Consider the following 22,567-nt stretch of genomic DNA (forward strand, 5'->3'; position numbering starts at 1 on the left):
CAAAATGTATTTTCTTCTGTGGACTGAAGGCCAATGATAGACTTATGTTCAATAATATGAAAATAATCGATATACTGCCTTCTAAAGCCACTATTTATAATGTCTTACCAATGCTTTACTCATCTGCCACAATAATACAAGTGCATTTTAATGATCTGAATTATAATATTTATATTAATAATTATTTAAATAGCTATTTATAATTCTTTATTGTTATTTGAGGGGCTTTTTCAGCTAACATTAATATATACAAATTAATTAATTGACAAATTAATCGAAATATCATGTTATTAATTTGATTAAAAATGTGAATGACTGACAGCCCTACATATAATACTTACATTATTTGCAGGTCAACTAATAACTTTCTGGGACATTTTAGAACATTTCTTAATTTCCATGAATAGAAAATGGCATTATATCATACCTGCTTTTTAATATAATTAGCTACTTTTTGTTTTAATAGCATGTAGAGTAGTTATATACTTTTTAAGGTAGCTTGACTGAAGTTTAATAACTTTAAATGAGCTTGGAAAGCGACAGTTTGAAACTATCTTCCCCAACTCAGAAGTGGGAGAGTTCTGTGTATTTCAAACTGTATAAAGTTTTTCTTTGAGACACACGTGCGCTCTGAGTCCATATGCTGCAGCGACTGCAGGGTGTTACTGCAAGTTGCAGCATATCCCACAATCCCTGTAATCATCACAGATGCTGTCTGTCTTCTCTGTGCAGGGTTGTTTGTATGGCGTTTGATCCCTCCTCTCTTTCGCTCAATCTCTCACGCGGACATCCTCTTCCACGCTGCCCCCTGTCACAGTGGCCATGCGGCCATGAATATTCAGTGATCAGGCAGTTTCTCTTCCTGCTGTGATGCTGCGCTCGGGCCAGGGGCTCCCCAGAAAGAGACGCACACACACACTCGCGCTCACCCGGCGGCGAGCATTTGGGCCCTGTCAGCGTGGCCACCCTCAGGACCCGTCAGGCCAGAGTACCGACCTCCGCGTCCACTCAGACTCGGCTGGGCTCCAGGCATACGAGACCATCTGTGTGAGGTCGGAAGTCACGGAGCGCCCTGGCAGGAGTCGCGGTGCCAAGAGCTGCACGCCCGCTGCTCCAAACAGTGGGAACCCGCTTTAATTGGCAAAACTCAACAGGACAGAGCATGGCATCGCTCCCAAAGAAGGACAAACTTTCACAGCCCTTCCTATCTCCACACACTCATGTTGGAGTGTGTTCAGGTGTGCCACGCAGACACGAGACGTAGCGCACGTTTATGAAATTACCGTCAAATATTTTGATAGTGTATATTTTCTTTCTAAAATCTTTAACTAATTGGATTGTATTCAGAGGTTTAAAAAACATGAACAGACCTTTTTGTCACATTTACAACTTTACTGTACTTGTCCAGTTAATAGGGCTGACAAACTGAATTTTTTATTTAAATATGACCAAAATTCTAATTATATATACATTTTAAGAAATGTTATTTCAGTTAGGGCAAGAAAGCTAAAAAGACATCAGTGATCAGCAGAAATTTCAATCAATCTCCTAGGTTCAGTTTATTGCAAATAATAAATAAAACCACATCTGGCTGTTAATAAAAGTGCATTCTATTTTAAATTAATCTAATGTGCATACAATTGTAAAATCAAAAGATTTAGCCAGATCAATTTCTCAAATCTTATGTTTAAATGTAAAATTAGAAAAGAAAAACCCCCACCTCAACAGACAGTTGTTAACTTTGTAAAGGGAATTGTTATCCAGAGGTTGAACAAAATCACTGTCACATTCACAACTTAGAACATCCCAACTGGAATGTATTAATGGTGGTTCTGGAGCAGTGGCTTCTTCCTTACTGGGCATCCTTTCAGGTTATGTCGATATAGGCCTCGCTTTACTGTGGATATAGATACTCGTCTACCTGTCTCCTCCAGCATCTTCACAAGGTCCTTTGCCGTTCTGGGATTGATTTGCACCTTTCGCACCAAACTACGTTCATCTCTAGGAGACAGGATGAGTCTTCTTCCTGAGCGGTATGATGACTGTGTGGTCACATGGTGTTTATACTTGTGTACTATTGTTTTTACAGATGAACGTGGTACCTTCAGGCATTTGGAAATTGCTCCAAGGATAAACAAGACTTGTGGAGGTCCACAAAAATATTTTTCTGAGGTTTTGGCTGATTTCTTTTGATTTTCCCATGATGTCAAGCAAAGTTTGAAGGTAGACCTTAAAATACATCCACAGGTACACCTCCAAGTGACTCCAATCAGAAGCTAATTGTCTAAAGCTTGAAATAATTTTCTGAAATTTTCCAAGCTTAAAGGCAAAGTTAACTTGGTGTATGTAAACTTCTGACCCACTTGAATTGTGATCTAGTCAATTAAAAGTGAAACAATCTGTCTGTAAACAATTGTAGAAACAATTATTCAAGTAGATGTTCTAAATGACTTGCCAAAACTATAGTTTGCCAATATTAAATCTGTGGTTTGGTTAAAGAATTAGTTTGAATGACTTCAACCTAAGTGTATGTAAACTTCTGGCTTCAACTTTATTACAGTGCAGCCAATGCAGTGCAAACCAATTTTAAAATAATAGAGACATTGGCTTTACCCACCCAAAGAGATAATCTAAGGTGAGACCAAAACAAGATAAAGAATTGAATGTCTCACACAAATACAGAAGGTTAGAGCATTTTGAGCTCTTCAATACAGCGCCTCGCCGCCTGACCCTTTTCATATGCTTCAACACGTGACGTCTTGCTGTCCGCTATACAAGACAATAGGCATCCCGAATGGGATTTCGTCACTTTGGCCTAAATATGGGAACAGTTGTAAACCCACCAATTTTTTAAGCCGCTCTCCGTGATGAATGTGTTAATATTTGGGTACTGCACTCATGAAAAACATAATCAAAAGGCAAAACATCTATTGTTAAACTCACATCCATGGAGAACATATATAAGTTTGCATCATTACTATGGCAACTAATGTGAAAAGCGACAGAACAATCTAGTCTTGCCACATACAACTTGCAGTTTTAACAGTCAGTCTAAAAACATTTCCCTGCAGTGTGAACGAAGCCAATGTTGAATAAAATTGTTAATCAATATTGAATGTTTGCCTATTACTTTTTAATATAAGTTATAGTAAAGTACTACCAAAAATGATGCCAATTTTGAGAGGCGTGTTTGAAAAAAAAAAAAAGGTCACATACTATAAAATGGAAAATGAGATCTGAACAGTCACAACGAGGTCATTTTGAAACAAATTTTAATTTCATTGTCAGACTTCCATTCTCGCTCAGATATCTGAGTCATGTCACAAAAGCCACATTTAATTCATCTCCTGACCCTCATAACAAGCTCTGTTATCCTGCATTGATAACTTCTTCCCTTTCTCTCAGTTTTAATTAAAGCTATTAAAAATGCCAGCCTCGTTTAGTCACTGACAAGATTCATCTGCGCTCCTGATATACAAATAAATGCAGGCAAGCGCTACTTCATATTCATGAGCGTGAGGTGACACTGTCTCCTCATTTCTAAAGCAGTGCGTTCAGCACATTCGGGCCCCCAGCGGACCGCCAGTCACATTTAATGGTCTTAGCGCATGACATCAGAAAGCCTCTTCGTCCAGCCTTAGTAAGCAGCTTCCTGGATTTGAACTTTTGCGCCCCTCCCCACATCTTGCCAAATAATGCACCATTGACACAATTCCGCCGGTGTTCAATGTAATGTGTGGAGAGGTAAAGCTTGCGGTATGATTAAGTGGTGAGAGAAAACAACGTTTTTTAATGAGGTTGTGATGTGACCTGTTACACGAGGTCGAGAGAGACTCAAAGGTCACGTGTAGCAGAAAGCATTTTTTAAGATTATTTCATCATAAATTCATGTGTCACATCTCTACAAGATCATCGCATAATTCTCTGAATTAATCATGAATCAAAGCAACGTTAACAAAAAGAAAACATGAGAGATTTTTTATGAATAATCAGGCAAAAGTGCATATAGGACATTCATTTTTTAGAATATGAGCTACTGGTGTTAGGTGACGTTTGTTAGAAATCAACAAATACTGATCATTCTTGGTTCAAGTGTATGATAAACTATATCCAGAACTGACTTTTAATAACTGTTTAATTTCTGCATTTTGACATCATATGAATAATAATAATAATAACAGCAATAATAATTATTATAAAATACATATTAAATCGAATCAATTAATAAATTGATTAATATAATAACTACAATGTATAAACAACAACAACACCAATATTAATTGATATTAATGCTATTATTTATTAACTAACACATTCATTATCTAATTAATACAACTACTGAAGCTAATAATAATCATCATAATAAATATTATTATCATCATTATCTATTCATACTAAATAATCTATTAATAATAATAACAATTATTATTGTTACTATTATTAGTATTATTTATTAAATAATACATTAACTAATTAATACAAATACTGCTGCTGCTAATAATAATAATACTAATTATTATTATTAATATTTAGCATAAATTAATTTAAATAAATTTAGCAGATCATATATTTAACAAATATTTGAGTATTTCTGTAGTTCTGTGTTTCACTTCAAGACCCCATGAAATGGTGGGATGAGCGCAGTTTTCTTACCTCTGAGGTTGTATTTTTTATTCAAACAGTACATTGTGGTGGGACATACATTTTATAATTTTGTTTTTAAAAGACTAAACGCTTTTGATTGGACAAAATACTGTTCAGTACAAGATGAGTCTGAAAGAGAGACTGTAGAGACTGAGCTCAAAAACTTTTAGGAGTACACTCTCATACAGCTTCACAGAATTACAGAACATTTGCAGATTTTTAAACATGAATGACTGCTATGTAAATAGTAAAATCACTTAAACAGTCAAATATAACTTAGATATTATGCAATCCAATATACTTATGATCTACAACTAATGAAATTAAATAAATATTAATATAAATATGTATGTGGCCTGTTACATTTGTTCTGTGAGTTTGTAGAGTGAGAGCAGCATATGTTTCTGAAACACAACTATCAATATGTGTGTGTGTGTGAGTGAGTTGCTAGTGTATGTAATGAAACAATGTATAAGAAACGTATCAATCTCTGGAATGTTGTATATTAGTTTATCAGCTCAGTTATCTTCAGCTGTGCGTGTGGTGGAGCTGCTGGTGTCTGCTGGTTAAATACAGTGATTGAGTGGTCTGATCTACTCACCACTTTCATTGTCAGAGCCTTCAGGGGTCTGCGGCCTTAACCGATGGCTTCACACATGAGAATAGACACAATGTTAAACAAAAAAAACACACACACACACACACACACACACACACACACACACACACACACACACACACACACACACACACAGCTACAAGTCGGTGCAGTTTCTGGGTGAGAAATGCCGCTGGGCAATATAGCATGAAAAGAATCTTGTCAAAGGCTTGTCAAAAAAGATATTGTTTTTCCATCAGAGGAACCGTCATTTCAACAGTCACAATGTAGATTCCAAATGCTGAATGCAATAAAATGTGTTAAAAATAAATCAAGTTGTGCTTTCCACAAAGTTTTTTCACTAAATGAACAAGAATTATACTGAATATTTTTTCTATTTATATGCAGCAATATAACAATATATTTAGTAATAATAAAAAAAAATTATATATAAAAATATATTTACCAACATATATTTTTACTAAAGCATTTAAATGAATGTTCTGGGTTCAATACATGTTAAGCTCAATCAACAGTAATTGTGGCATAATGTTGATTACCACACAAATTAATTTAGACTTGTTCCTCCTTTTCTTTATATCTGTGTTCCAGTGAGACACTTACAATGGAAGTCAATGGGGTCAATTTTTGGCGGGTTTAAACAGAAATGTGAAGATTATAATTTTATAAAAACACTTACATTATTTCTTCTGTTAAAACTCATGTATTATATAAGCTGTAAAGTTGCTTAAATTGTAATTTATAAAGTCGTTTTAGTGTTTGTTGACATTATATCGTCATGTAAACAATGTTGTAAAATTGTCTGTATCTTTCCACAGATGTGGTTATTAAGTTATTTAATCACAGTAAAATCATGTTAACACACATATTGTTTATACTTCTGAAACAGTGAGTATTTTAATGTTTACAGATTAAATCCCATTGACTTCCATTGGAAGTGTCTCACTGGAACACAGTCGAAATACATTTTTGTTGTAATCAACATTATGCCACAAATGCTGCTGATTGAGATTAACTTGTATTGAACCTGGAATATTCCTTTAATTTATGAATGAAAATGAAAAAAATGCCAGTTACTAAAGACTTTTGACTTAACCTAAAAAAGAAATGATCCTAAAACTAGTCTAATAACAGAAAACTTCTGATATTTGTCACTTTTCTGGCCCCAGTGACGAGACAGCAGAACTGTGAATCTCAGTGATCTAGTCTCTAATCTCAGGTTATATATGTAAACTGCAGCATCATGACTTTTAATCAGAGTGATTGTTCTTGCATTAGTTGCGCAAGCAAGGACATCTTCACTGCGAGGGCAATTTCAAGCCTAAACAAACATTTCAACCGTTTCTACTTGTTTTTCTCAGGGGTTAATCAAGTTAAAGTCAAATATGAAGAAAACAAAACTCACTCCTCCAGCTCTTCAGCAGCCAATCGTCTTCCTGATCTGTAGAGGACACGACAAATTAAAGGTTAAAACAATCAACAACACAATCACAAACTCCTGTATTGGGTAGAAATGATCATGAATTCAGTCAGTCATTATGAATATGTGTATGTATTATTATTCTGGTTCATGTGTACATAATAAATGACAGCAACATTTGACCAGCTGAAATAGATCAGCTTTGGTATGATTATATAATGAGCTTTTATTTGGTTAGCTCATTAATGTGATGAATAATATTGCTGCATTCACCTCATGTCTTCATGAAGATAATGTAATTACGAGATGTAACCTAATGTCTCTAATAATCGAAGCTGTTCATGCCCTCGTACCTCAGAAATTGTTTGTTTCTATAGCAACACTCATAATGCCAAATCGGATCCATGTTTGGCTTTGTTGTTGATTACAGTGAAATATTTAATCACAACATTAATTCACTGCAAAAGGTTCACGAACAAAGCAAGCGCTCCATGTGTAAACTACCCGTAAGTCTTGAGGCCGTTGCCATATTGGTTCTTTTTCCGTAACGTCATGATGATCAAGTCTGAGCTTTCTTAGATGTTACAACTTGCAATTATGAGTTCAGAGAAGTTCTGAATGCTTTTTACAATCTGGATAACGTTATTATGTTAATTCCAACTTGTCATGAACGTACATCATGGACTGAAAGATTGCAGAAAATTTTATAAAATGGAACAGAATTTTTATTGTTGTTTGACAGGGCCTGCAAAAACTGTGGTAGGAACTGCTTTAAAAGAATATTCTGGGTACAACACAAGTTTAGTTCAATCAGCAGCTTTTGTGGCATAATATTAATTACCAGAAAAATTTATTTCGACTCGTTCCTCCTTTTCTTTAAAAAAAGCAGAAATTGGTGTTCCAGTGAGACACTTACAATGGAAGTCATTTAGAACGAGTCATTTGTGTGGTAATCAACATTATGTCACAAATGCTGTTGATTGAGCTTCACTTGTATTGAACCCAGAATATTCCTTTAAGGAATGTGTTTGAACATTTACACAATTTCTCATTTTTCTGTACATTACAATGCAAAATACAAATAAAAACTAATACAGCACAATGTGCACTAAGGTCTGGTTCTTTAGAACACTTCTACAGCAGCTCGCTGTCTATCTCTGAGACTTGAGGTGATTCATCAATCTTTCTGCTGGTGTTGAGCTCCACCTAATGGATCCTGACAACAATAATTCTGCTTTTACATAAAGGAAAACTCTAATCCATTCATCTCACAAAACACCAAAATCATGAACATAATCATAGCTTTAAAGTCAGTGTTTTATACTAACCACAACATAATAACATTTTCCACTGCATTTATTTCCTGATGTCACTGCATTATTATATTAATTACATAATAAGAGAGTGAACTACTGTAAGCTTATAATGTAATGCACACATGACACATTTTTAACCAATTAATTTCCAACCGCTCACTGGACATTACACGGAGAAACTACAGCCAGATGTTAATTAACACACGTCATTTTGCCACGGTTAGGTAATGTTCATGAGAGCAGGCTGATTATTTTTTTATTTATCAATTAACTTCATACAAAGTGCAGTAAACATAAAAAAAAAAGTCAATATTTGGCGCGAGCACCCTGTGCCTTTAAAACGACACTAAATCTAAAAGTTGTTCGAGCATCTTGGAGAACTTGCAGAACATAGTTCTATGCATTTGGGCTTCTGTAAGCTTCATGAAATCCCAAACTGACTCAATGATGTTGATTCTTGCAGGACTCCTAAAATATTAATATTTTCAATGGACACACTAAAAACATACTGTAAAATAACTATCTTAACAAATTTTTGTGAAACATCTAGTCTTTTGCATAGTACTGTAAAAATTGTCACATTGTCACATAATTATCGCATTTACACTTTCTGCTTCTGCTAAAGAACAAAATCTGCTCTTTGTCTTTGTCAATTGAGATCAGTTGACATGTAAACAGTACTGTAGGTGCAAATAAATCACACATGTGTTAGCGTGTACAGTGGGACAGTGGTCGTCGCCCGCTCACGCTTCAGCCTGCAACACGTGCCCCGTCCTCATCGCTGCACCTATGTAACGCATCGTGATTAAACATGCTAAAACTGGATGAAATATATTGTGACAAGCCGACTTCAAAGCTTCATCAATATCCTGACAGATCACTTAGTGTCAATTAGGAGTGATAGATCTGCAAATCCCAGGATTTCTGCACTGGGATTAACGGGAGCAGAGCGCCGGTGATTGAGTGCCAGAGGTGACATTGACATGAAGAAAGTCCTTGTGTTCTTCTGAGGGATCGATGTGTTGAGAAGCCCTTCAACAGAATCAAGATACGTTCAGCAAATGACACTTTGACCATTTCTAGTGAGACATTTAGAGTTTACTTAATTTTCCAGTAACTGAGACTGTGAGTATATGCTTGAAATAGCATACTAACATAACACTCTTACTATCTATATAGTATGCATACTGTGCAGTGTATTTTATGTGTGCCACAATGCAATGTGCTTGACAGACCCAGTCCCAGATAAGGGCAGTCAGGATATCCTTAAAAAAGTTATGTTTTGTGTTTTACAGAAGAAAGTCATGAGGGTTTGGAACATAATAAGGTTCAGTAAACTATGACATTTCATTTTGGAATATAGAAATATGGATGTTTCTGGTCATTGCATTGGATTAGTTTTGGTCATTCCAGTAAAACAGATTTAGAAGGAAATGATGCCATCATGTGGTGAATAACAGTCATTGGCAAGCTTAAATATGCACAAATTCAAATGAGGTACCAGAGCTGCAGCAGAGCGGAAGATTATCATTGAACAGCATTTCAATTTGGGTCTACTCCTCACACAAAGGTCCTGTATGACATCAGAAGACTTGGAATAAAGCGCAACAGGCATATGGACTACTTTTATGATCTTTATGGTCCTTTTGAAGCCTGATAGCACCGCCCCACTTTAATTATCCTCCTGAGATCAGAGTGTGCATTTTCCATTTCAATTTGTAACTAGTAGAACTTACTAAACATGCAAAAAAAAAAGAAAAGAAAAGAGAAAGTTGTTTTCCTAAAAATGTATGTCCACATAGTACAGGGGTTCTCAACAGGGGTGGTACCGCCCACAGGGGGCGTTCAAAGGATGCCAGGGGGCACTGCCAGCAAATTAGTACAGAGGGGGGTGTTTAGGTTACAAATAGGGGGTGTTTATCAGTCATAACAATCAAATCAATCATCAAGTTCATCTTTGCGTAAACACATTTATCTAGACTTGTAGTATATCAGTTGGTTCTCAATTATTTCGGTTAGTATGCACTTGTACCACAGTTCATCTGATTTTAATGTCTAGCAACGCATCTAAAGTATCTGGTTTAGCAGCATCAAATACACAGACAGAGGCACAACCTTTATATATCTAACCTTATCTAATGCACCTGTATGACTCTGTAGATGGATGCAGCTCAATGGACAGAGCAGCTCTTAAAACTCAAGCTCTGTGAGAAGCAGTGAGAAGCAGAAACCCTTTGAATTCTACATCATCATCCTTGAATTTACTATAGTAACACTAACTGTACTTTAGGCAGAAATAGATTGATAATAAATATCATATCATTACTTCAGATCTATTCATTTTGTCATAGGCTACAATAGGGGAGTGAGGGAATAGAATACATTTTTGTTACAACTTACAAATATTTATATTTTGCATTTATAGTTTTTACATGTTTAGAGTAGACCTACTGTTTATAATTACACAAATGCCATACTTTATTTTATAGAAATGAAGTAGAATTTATAGAATGAAGTAGGGGGCATTCATCACAAAGAATTTGAGAACCACTAGCATAAAATGTGGACAACAGGACTAAGTTTTATTTTAAATAATTTTAAATAATACCAAGCTATAGAAAACCGTATTTTTTTTTTTTATCAAATAGTTTATTGTGTTCAGGAGTGTTGATTATTCATGTTTTTGAGATGTTACAGACATTACAGCTGATAATGCTGAATAATTAATTCTGATAAAAAGTAATGTCCAAGACATGTTACTCTTTTGAAACAAACAGGTTTTAATGTAAAAACTTAATGAGGTCTCTTACCAGATGTCATTATTTTCTTTGCGTTTCTCCCAAAGACAAACTTTACTGAGATCGGCGCCATGTGGTTTTGTCACACACTCGGTGTGTAAAAGTTTAACCCTTTAATGACAGCCCAGAGTGTCCTGAACTGAGATCAGTCGGTTTAAATTTAAGTAGGGCTTGGTCATATGACTAAAAAATGAGATCTCTATATTTTTCAGCCTTTTGACGATATTCGATATCCACATCTAAAACCTCTGCTCTCATTTAAGGATCTGGAGACTGTTATCCATGCCTTCATGGGTCCATCTAGACTTGACTATTCAAATGCACTGTATATGTAAATCACTCGTCTCTGTAACGCCTGCAGTTGGTCCAAAACGCAGCTGCTAGGTTGCTTACTGGTGCTAAGAAGAGGGAACACATTTCACCGGTTTTAGCATCTCTCCACTGGTTAGCGGTGCATTATAGGATCCATTTGAAGATCTTATTTGTTTATAAAGCCTTAAATGGTGTGGCCCCTTCTTATCTGTCAGAACTTACCCCTAGAAGCCTCAGATCTTCTGACAAATTTCTCCTGCAAATACCTCGCTCTCTCCTAATGTTTAAAGGGGATTGTGCTTTTTCTGTTGCTGGCACTAGACTATGGAACAGTATACCTCTGGACGTTAGGTCTGCCCCTCCATTCCTGTTTTTAAATCACGCCTGAAGACGTATCTGTATTCCTTGGCATTTACATGAATGTGTATTGTAGAATATAAGGGTAATTTATTGTTTTGTGTTATTTTTCAAATTAGTCTTTTATTCCTCCATGTCCTGTTATTGATTCATTTGCATGTACAGCACTTTGGTATACAACCATCATTTCATCCAAACAGCCATTGTAGCCAAATAGATTCAATATTTGAAAGACATGAAATATAAATCTATTTAAAAAGAATTCGTTTTTCACACAAGGGAAAGAGTGAAAAATTCAATAATGTTCATTGAGATGCACTTTTATATTTGTATTTCATATCCAATAATACACAGCAGCTTAAAAAAGCATTATTTACCTTCATCTGTTTTTACGAATACATTTTTGAGAATGAACAAGGTTTGCAAAGCTAGTTCACGTCTTATTTATGAAACCCCATTACAACATTGCATAATACTAAATTATTACTGTGACACGTCAGGTATATTATAATAATATAATGCTGAATTATCATTATTATTCTGATTATTAGAGTTACATTACATTACGTTAGACACAGACACTGAGGAAGGTCATGAGGCTGAAACATTCTGTGAGATATCAAATAAAATGTAAAGAAATTGAGAAAATTGTGTTTTTGAGACTGTTTAAGGTTTAAGGATATATGTACCCTGAACTAGTAGAGTGCAGTGATTCAATTTCTTTGATTAGATTTGCGTTATACAAAAGTAATACATTTCTATCCTGTTTAATTCACTGGGGCTTTTATTTTGACACAAAGTGCTGTCAGATTTACTTTAACTTCTCAAGGGGCTTTTATTGTGACAGAAAAGGCAATGTGTTTTTGACAATTTACAATGTCCTGCATTTCCTGAAACGCTGTAATCTCGCATTTTCTATCATTCTGTGCCATGTTTGAAGTTTGTATAATAGTTGTAGTGGTTACTAATGTTTGGAATTGCAGACACCTGAACTGATCTGAGAGCGCCGCCATGCTCGTGCACACTGATCAGCTCATCACTGGTTTGTTCTGAATCACACAAAGGACATTAATTCACAAATATTTTTGTGAATTAATAATCACATTACCATATTCCGATTAATCATATTTTGATTAATTGTGCAGACCTGAAGGAGCGTGAAAAGTCTGCTGATGCGCTCTTTATGAAACTTAATGGCCAAATAAAAGCACATTAAAATCATTGCGATATTCACGATATTGGTCAATTTTACATTGTCTGCAAAATGATCACGATAATACAGTTAATATCGATATACTGCCCAGCCCTAATTATGCATAGCGTATAGCGAAGACAGAACACAATGTACGTGCATGAGGACGTGGAGTCGCACAAAGACATATGGAAAAAGAGTGGCCAGGATATTTTCCCAAAATTCACCATTTGTGTTCAACAATAAATTTCCAGGATCTGTCCAGCTTATGTAATGGAGGTAAATGAACATAAATAAAGGGCAATATCTAGCCGATTAAATATTTTAGAGCAGCTCTCAAAATGTTAATAAACATTTTTTCAAACTTTTCCAAGCCTGGAAATCACAAATGTAAAATTCCAGGTTTATCATGAGCGTGGGAACCCTACACAGAGATGGAGGAATGGAGTTAAGTATGTACTCACTTGGCCGATGCAGTTCCTGTGCTCTCCTCTGCCCATCCTCCCTGTCGGCGTGCTGGTTTAGGTGGTGGCCCCTGAGATCAAATACACATTCTAGCAGTTCATTCACAACACACATGACAACATGCCTCAACCTGACTTTCATGAAATATATCTTTATCCTAAGAACATATTTACTACTTTCAATAGAAATCTGTGTTCAAAATATAGTTGAGCCTTGTATTAAAGGGGTAGTTTACCCAAAAAGTTAAATTCTCTCATTATCTACTGAATCCATATGACTCCAGTGCTTTAATTCATGTCTTCAGAAGTGATATGAGAGATGTGGGTGAGAAATAGATTATTTTAAGTCCTTTTTCCCTATAAATCTCCACTGTAGATTTTCACATTCATCTTTTAAGACAATTCACATTATTCATGTACCAACACCAACTAGTGGGAAGGGACGAGAATTTATTAAAAAAAATCAATCTTTCTCACCCATACCTCTCGTATCACTTCTGAATATGTGGATTAAACTAGAACATCTGGATTATTTTTATGCTGCCTTTATGTGATTTTTGGAGCTTCAAAGTTCTGGTCATCATTCACTTGCATTGTATGGACAGAACTGAAATATTCTTCTAAAAAAATCTTCATTTGTGTTCAGCAGAAGAAAATTATACATATCTGGGATGGTGAGTAAGTGATGAGAGAATTTTCATTTTTGGGTGAACTGTTCCTTTAATGCCAGTGTGGTTTCATTGTGTTCTCTTGTCTACCCAAGAGCTGACAATCTACTATGGAGGGTAGAATTTACAAAAATAATTCTAATTTAAGAGCTTGAACTAGTTGTTTGAAACCAACATACAAACCCTCTTCTAGAGAAAACACACACATGTGCAAATGGACCTTTCGACTCCAAACCTTACTGTTACAGAGATATCGCCCATGACACAACTAGACCCGGTGCCCACTATAAGTGTATGAAGTGTTTGAATGGTATATCAGTGTACGTAAGAGTACGAGGGGTGTTATAAGTGTGGGAACCGCTCTAGTCAGGCATGACCCGAAATAGCTTCACAGGGAAAAAAAAAAGGACCATCTCCTCCTTTCTGAAAATAGTAAATTGAACTACGAAGGCGGTTCTGTGAGCGACTGAATAACCATCCAAATTTAAACGATGGAATTCCTCAGGGCATAGTGAGGGTGGGCAACCCACAAATGCATTAGAAAAAAAAAAAGACACATTTCTCATTACCAAATTGGGTCTGCAAAGAAGCCAGAGGCCTGAAGGAATTCAGTTACTTTCAACATAAAAAACAAATAAGAGCAAATAAACTTCCGTTCCTGGGGTCTATCAGCAGGGCCATTTGTAAATCCTGATGTCAGTATTAATGAGATGCTTCAAGTGAACAATTCATTTCATACAATTAGTGATAAATAGGCATTCCAAAAGAGCGAATGACTGAAATAATGTCAATTAAAGCTGCACAATTATTTAAAAAAAATACTAGAGATTATAGGCTCTATTTCCGCATCCTTGTTAGGTGCACTGGTATGCCCTATACACGTGTGCTACGTCTTATCCAATTTTCGTGAGAGCACTAAATCGAAGTGTAAGTTTTGTATCTGGGCAACGTGCAACCAGCCGCGAGTGTGAGAGGTTGTGCAATATGTGGATATGTGCGCAAACAGTGGGTGTTCATAAAAATATATGGGAGGTCCATGTAAGGCCACATTCACAGTAATACGTTTTGAAACGTATCATTTTCTCTAAGTTTTGGCCTTCCGTCTACACTGAGACAGCGTTTTTGTAAGCAAAAACTGAGCTTTTTGAAAATGCTCTCCCAAGTGGTTAGATTTGAAAACGCTGTCTTCGTATTGTAATGTAGACTGGGAAAATTATATATCTGAAAACGATGACGTATTTGCTGTCATGTGATGCAGTCGTGTGATCCATTCAACAAAAACAATCAAAATGGCGGCCCATGTTATAGCGGTGCTGTTGTGTCTGATATTCACATTGATGCATTGTTAAACATAAATGTTACTTTGTACAACATTCACATTACATTCCTTCATCTACACGCACAATTTTGTAAACCCACTTATGTCTAGACTTACTTGCATGCAAACCCCAAAACTTCATTGCCACACTAAATTCTTTTTTACCTATTTATAAAATGTATGCATTTAAATTTCATAACAAACTTCCATAAAATCTAACTGTGTAATGTTTAAACAAGTATACACATTTTTCATTTAATTTTATTAAAGATTACTCTATTTAATTTGATAACATTTTGTTATGAAATTGAAATGTGTAAATCTTAAAATATTCTTTTTAGTGCATGTGCAATGACTTTGCACGTATGTTGTATCGTACAGCGCTGCGCTTAAGACCTAGCAGACTTGGCGACACCAGATTTTGAAGAAAGAGGAGTATTTTAAGATATGAGTGAGTCGAAGATTAGTTAGCACATATGTGACCAATACAATGGTAGTGCATGAGAACAATTCGTTCACGTACAGAAAAAATATTTTATTCAAAACACTGATATGCTTACAAATGAAACACTACTAGTATGAGAGCACTGTAGAAACTGAAACTGCACTTGATGCATTAGCATTTGGAACTATTTTTGCTGGCGAAGTAGGAATGAACAAACTAACTGGTTGTTTAATACAGGTTTTTTTTTTACTTTTTGATGCCAAGGACCACAAATATGAGAATCCCTTTGTGAGGGATCCTGTGTCAGAAAAATAGTAAACATGATATTATAAAAATGTTGTTTGCTAAATAAAAAAATTGGCTTTTATAGTGCCATTTTACAAAATCAGGAAACACTAGATGTTGTTTCCTGTGGTGTTGCTGCTAGCGCTTGTGTCTGTAGCCTGCTTAGCATATCTTTCTATTTTTAGCATTTAATCTTTAATATCTCCCAGTTTTCTTAAGTACACTGTTTTTTCCGCTTTTATACTTTTGCAGTATTTAGCATGATATAACTACATGCTTTTTACCACGCACACCCACCTTTCCACTTTTATCACGCGCGCCATCATAGAGACTGAGTCTAACTCCATCCTGAGAAAAGAGATGCTCTGAACCAGGGAGAGCTTGCTCTTTTCCCAGTTGACCTAAAGCCCCAGCTGAGGTACCTGAGCACCAAGTATCAGAATCAGCCAGTCATTGAGATAGTCGAAGTTGCAGATGCCCAATTCCCTTAGTGGCGCAATGTCTGCCTCAGTGACTTTCATGAAGACGCGAGGCGACAGGGACAGGCTGAAGGGGGAGACCGTTTTTGACCCTGTATTGGTATGCCAGGCCCTCAAAGGCAAACCACAGGAAGGGCCTGTGTCGAGGTAAAACCGAGACGTAGAAGTACGCGTCCTTCAGGTAAACCACCGCAAACCAATCTTGATGCCAAATGCTCGCTAAAATGCATTAGCATCTTGAACGGGAGCCTGTGTAAGGCCCAGTTCAGTACTCGCATGTCCAAGATTGGTCGCAACCCACCGCCTTTCTTTGGTACGATGGTAGGGGATGTAGAAACCCTTCTTCATCTCGGCTGGAGGGACAGGCTCTATCACGTCCTTCCGTAGATGGGTCGTGATCTCCACACGTAGGGCAGCGGTGTTAAACTGGATGGCGCTGAACCGGGGCGGGCACCTAGCGAACTGAATCGCATAGCCGGGTCGGACGGCCCTGGTCAGCCATTGCGATGGGTTGGGAAGAGCAAGCCACATCTCCAAGCTCCGGGCGAGGGTGACCAAGAGAACAATTGCATCGGAAACAATTGCATGGGGCAGAGCCAGAGGCGCCACGTCGAGGGGGCTCGGACCCCGAACTCGTGATCGTGCAGAGCTTGGGCGGGCTGCGGCGGAGCTGGTGACGATGCCACAGGGGGATGCCCTAGGCGATGAGCAGACGGGGTGCTGGATCTTGATCCGCGCCGGGGCAGGATGTATGGAATACCCTCCATCTGCTTCTTAACCGCCGAGAACTTCTGGGCAAAGTCCCCGACAGTGTCGCCGAATAGACTAGCCTGAGAGATGGGGGAGTCAAGGAACTGTGCCTTGTCAACCTCCCTCATGTCGACTAAGTTGAGCCAAAGGTGGTGCTACAGGACCACCAAGGTGGACATCGCCTGCCCGAGGGTCCGCGCCATGACCTTCGTCGCCTGGATGGCGAGATTGGTCACAGAGCGCAGCTCCTGCATGAAACCTGTGTCAGAACTACCCTCGTGCAGTTCTCTCAGCGCTTGGTGCACTTGCAGGAGAGCCGTGGCGTGCAGGGTGGAGGCGGCCTGGCCAGTGGCACTCTAGGCCCTAGTCGCCAGTCGAAATAAACCTACAGGCCTTGGACGGGAGTCTCGGACGTTTCTGCCAGGTGGCGGCACCTTGCGGGAACAAGTGCACCACAACTGCCTTAGCCACCTGGGGAATCGCCAAGTACCCCCTGGCAGCCCCACCATCGAGGGTAGTGAGAGCGGAGTAGCTCAGAGATTGGGTCCGGGCAGTAAAAGGTGCCCACCATGACTTAGTGAGCTCCTCACGCACTGCAGGGGAGAAAGGGACCAGGGCGGGGCATGGACGTGAGCAGCACTCCGGGCCCAGGAACGAAACATTAACATAGATAATGAAAATGATATACTCGGATCAACATTTATCGATATTCTCAACTCTGTTGGGGTTAGACAAAATGTGACAGGTTCAACACATCGCAAGTTTTGACGCTGACTACCACCCCTGGAGTTACGAGTTTGAATCCAGGGAGCGCTGAGTGACTCCAGCGACAGGGTGTGCATCCCCGCGACAGAGTGTGTATCAGCCGGGTGCAGTTTCAATCTCTCCCCCTTAGATCAGGACATTCACGCAACTCATAGAAGAGGCACTGACAACAAAGAAATGCCCATTTCAGAGTTTGTAGTTATTTACATGATCTGCTTCTGTATTATTTTAACTTTAATATAGCTATAACATATTAAATATAACTGCATTAAGGATGTAATGCCAGGGTGTTTCCTTTAAAGACGTTCGACATGCAAGTTTTTAATTTATTTCTTACAGTATAAAACGTTGACGGTCAATAGAATAAGATAACCACAACTAATCTTGTGGTTTCAGAATAAAACGGTAATAATGTCAAATAATGTCTATATTTTTTACCTTTTTTTCTCAGAATTATATTTCCGGACCCCCAGCAGACCCCAGTTTGAAAACCCCTGGTTTACTATTATTCACTTGTTTGTCAAATTGTTGTGTAAAAGCAATATCAAACTCACAATTGTGCTTTTTTCTGAGTATCAACACGGTCGTGACTACCTGCAGCACTCGTGACTACCTGCAGCACTCGTGCCTACGACATAATAACAAATTAGTGTTAATAACGTTAATTTAGTGTGATTTTTATTTTATTTTATTGAAAATAACACATGAAAAAAAAAAATTAATCATGCCCCCAACAGAGTAAGTAAATTCTGTAATGAGGTATATTCCTACAATCAGAGCAATCCATGCTTGAAGAAACAGTTTGATGTGTCAGTAGGGGGCAGTTAGCGTGACTCCAGCTGTACAGACAACACGCCTCATCAAACCAACAAGAGAAACAGCAGCACCTTCTACAGATGATGCGCTCCTGCGCTCAAAGACAGCTGGACCAAACACAACAAAATGCAGGGATATCGAGACGAGTATTTCATAGATTCAAACTACATTGAACTGGATGCAGCGTCTTAAAAACACAGCTCTAATGACTAGAGATGCTGAAAACTAGTGAGATGAGACACAACCAACGTGAGAGACTCCATCTGACACACGAGTACATAGACCAACCATTAAAAATAGAGCAGACGATATGTTTAATTTTATAGAAATAAAACAAACTATATTTTGACTTTTAAAGCCACTTTTTGTATTGTTTAAATGTGTTACTTGTCTGTTTGAATTTATCTGAATTATAATATTTATTAGGCCTATATATATATATATATATATATATATATATATATATATATATAATTTCACAATTATTTTAAGTATTATACATTTTATTTGAGGGCCTTTCTCATTAAATATCGGTACGCGATTCGTAATGTCAAAAGTGCCGGTACGTCGGTGTCATTTCAATACTAAAATAAAAAAGATGTAATTATACCAGTGTTTCTGCAGTACCTAACACTGACTGAATCCAGTCCCAGTTCGCTGTCTGACTGACACACGACTTCTTTCAAATGTTCATACATTTAATTGAGCGTGTGCTCTGTTACTCATTTTACACTGAAATGCACAATTAATCAAATAAAAAAATTGTGCTAGTGTGACTATTAAACCGCAAACGGCTGCCATCTTAATCTGCATGAGCTGCGTGCTTTAAATTAATGTGTGAAGCAGACTGCTCATACACTCAAAACTCCATTGAGAATAATTCACATTGTATAAGATGACAGGGCAGAGCACATGTAGACTATATATTTGTACAATTAGATCACAGCATGTACACTTTAATGGTCCCACTGGTCCATGTAGCAAACCATTTATCCAGAGAAGTGAAACTTCCATCAAAAACACACGTTAAAATAAAAGCTTGTCAAAATAAAATTCATCAAAATTAAAGCTAGATGCCCAAAATTTTGGAAATTACAACAGAAATATATTACAACTGTATGGTAGAGTGTTATATTCACTGTAGTAATATTAATAATAATGGAAAAAATTGAATGGTATGTTGAAAAATAATTGTTATATTTTCACATTCACATAAAACCGATTTCAGTAGGGCCCTATTTAAAACACTTAAGCAATGCATAATTGATTGAGAAATACTTGAAGGAAACATGCATTTATTTTCATTTATTATTTACATTGAAATTTAACTTGAAATAGGCTAAAGGACTGTGTTCAATACCACATTAACATATTTTTGCTGTAGTATTGAAAATGGTATCTAGAAACCAAGATACAATTGGTAAGCGTGAAACTTCACTGGTATCGGTACCGAATACAAAGATGTTGGTATCATGACAACACTGTAAGCACCTCATGTAATTAATTTGATACAAATGTAAATCAACCGACAGCCCAAAATGTAATATAATAATAATAATATATGATAATATATGCTGCAGATGACACCCTGAACTAATCGTTTTATTCATGGTTGGGCTAGATGTGAATTTTGGTGGAGGGTATTATCAGTTAAAGGTCTTAAATTTGCAACGGTTTATCACACAAAGCTTTTGTATGACTTCAGAAGAATTAGAAAATGGAGTACAATCATGTTCACTACTTTTATGATTTTATTATAATAAAACTATTATACTATTATACTTTTATTACTTCTTTTAAAGTTTTTTTTTTCTTTTCTTTTCTTTTTGTAATGTTTTCATGTGTAGTTGCTATGTGAAAGATATTTATTTTATAAGAAGCAAGATTAAACAGTGACTATCAAGACATAATCAAAAATGGCCTGTCACTTGTCATCCAGGAAAAATGTATTTCAGTAAATGTGAGGTCACATGGGAGCCGAGAATCCTGAGTTTTACATTGGAAAGTTAACATAAAAACACAGCTGGAATTCTGAGCAGAATTCATGTACAGCTCTCAGCACTCTTGGGAACAAACCAAAGATGGCATGCCAGAGATGCCAATGCCCTGCAGTAATACACCAGAATGCTCTATGAAGACTTCAGCAAAATATGCCTGAAATGACCTAGTTCATGTGTTAGAGAGAAAGTTCACTGAGTGAAAATGCCTTGAAATAGATTACACCGATGCTCAGGGCATCAACCTTTATACTTGCTGTTAAGGTTTAATTAGCCTAAATTTCATTTTAGTTTAAATGAAATTTTAAGACCTTCATGACAGACTTAAACAGTCAATAAGTACATACATTGTATTTATTAGAACTAAAATTTTATTATAATTTTTCACATATGCTGCTAACTACATGTATCACATATATACTGTAAAAAGGCACAGTTTTTCAAATAAGATATTAAAGCGAGGTCCTAACACTCTGTGGTCATTAAAAATCCCAGGGCACTTCTCATAAAGAGGGCCAAATGTGCCCATTGGCCTCTGTCCATCATGGAGTCCTAATAATCCCCTACACATATGAATTGGCTGTATCACTCTACTATCTCCTCTCCACTAATAGCTGGTGTGTGGTGAGCATTATGGCACACTATGGTTGCAGCTGCATCATCCAGGTGGATGCTGCACACTGGTGGTGGTTGAGGAGAGTCCCCCGCTATTATGTAAAGTGCTTTGACTGCCTAGAAAAGAGCTATATAAAATGTAAGGAATAATTATTATTACCTGCATTGATTGAATTCTCATACTAATGCCCTAACGAGAATGTGTAGCACCCAGAGTATATTATGTTCTAATTTTTACCCGAATACTCAAACATAACAAAGTAAACAAAGCATAACACTAACCCTACCCAGACCGAGAAAAAAAAAAAAGATAAATAATGGCACCACAGTCTTTACAAACATTTGTTCAGAAAATGTTGGTGTGAAAAAACTGCGAAAAATGTGTGTAGATGTTCTGTGTTTGCCAGGTTCTAACATCAAATCTTTATCCTTTAAATACTTTTATAGAGTTTTGTATGAAGTACACGGTAGCATATAAAGTAGCATAATAATTGCATATTCTACTTTATTACAAAGCTCTCTGGAATACTCAATTCTGATTGGTCAATGGCACCATCTAGCGGTCTGATATTTCTCAGTAACAACCGCACAACCACATATCAGACTGCTAATCTGGGTTCTGCGAGTCGTCTTTCCTGCTTCTCCAATCACTGTGTGTTCTCTACAAGTAAAACTGAAATCAATGTATCATTTGCATTTATTTCTTTATTTGGCAAGTAGTCTTTTAATAAGCTGAATAATGAGGAGTCAGACATTCAATCATTACAAAACACCAACAGAACTCCAACAAACTGTTCAGCGATTTATTTCTTCTCACATAATTACATTATTTCAACACAAATCAATATTTTGCTTTTGTGCATTTATTTATTTGTTTTGTAGGTATGTAATAAGTGTAATAATGTACAGTCAGCTGGTAGTTATCACAAAATACACCTTCAGGGTGACACAAGGGTCTTACGCTTTGCGTTGGGGTCCTGATCCCCCTGTCAGGGTTTATTGTGTGATGACACTCGGCTAACTGTACATTACCCCTTACTTGTTGTCTTAGTAATGTCTGTGAAATACCCTATGTTGAGGTTTTCTGTGCTGTACTTGAGCCTCAACACATTTTTGCTATTTTTCAATGTGTTTTCTGTATAATCACTTACTGACTGCAGCACCATTATATATAGAATTTTTTTCCCCACGGCAGTCTTTTATTATGGTGTAGGCCTAATTTATCTCCAAAAACCCCACCTGTAAATAACATACATAATGACAAAATCAACTGTAATTGATCGATTTACATGTCAGTTAGACTTCTC

The 22,567-nt window shown here is 36.9% G+C and overlaps 1 protein-coding gene across 1 annotated transcript in view; it reads right to left on the reverse strand.

Moving 5' to 3' along the window:
* The window catches only part of LOC127662088 (intraflagellar transport protein 43 homolog), a 47,583-nt gene that overhangs the window by 19,170 nt on the left and 5,846 nt on the right, over nucleotides 1–22,567 (reverse strand). Inside the window, exons 3-5 of the mRNA XM_052153059.1 lie at nucleotides 13,123–13,193; nucleotides 6,669–6,704; nucleotides 5,246–5,292 (exon numbers count right to left, since the gene is read on the reverse strand). Coding sequence (XP_052009019.1) covers nucleotides 5,246–5,292; nucleotides 6,669–6,704; nucleotides 13,123–13,193 — 154 coding nt within the window. The remainder of the gene's footprint in view (nucleotides 1–5,245; nucleotides 5,293–6,668; nucleotides 6,705–13,122; nucleotides 13,194–22,567) is intronic.

Source organism: Xyrauchen texanus, chromosome 22 (assembly GCF_025860055.1).
Source record: "Xyrauchen texanus isolate HMW12.3.18 chromosome 22, RBS_HiC_50CHRs, whole genome shotgun sequence".
Lineage (NCBI taxonomy): Eukaryota > Metazoa > Chordata > Actinopteri > Cypriniformes > Catostomidae > Xyrauchen > Xyrauchen texanus.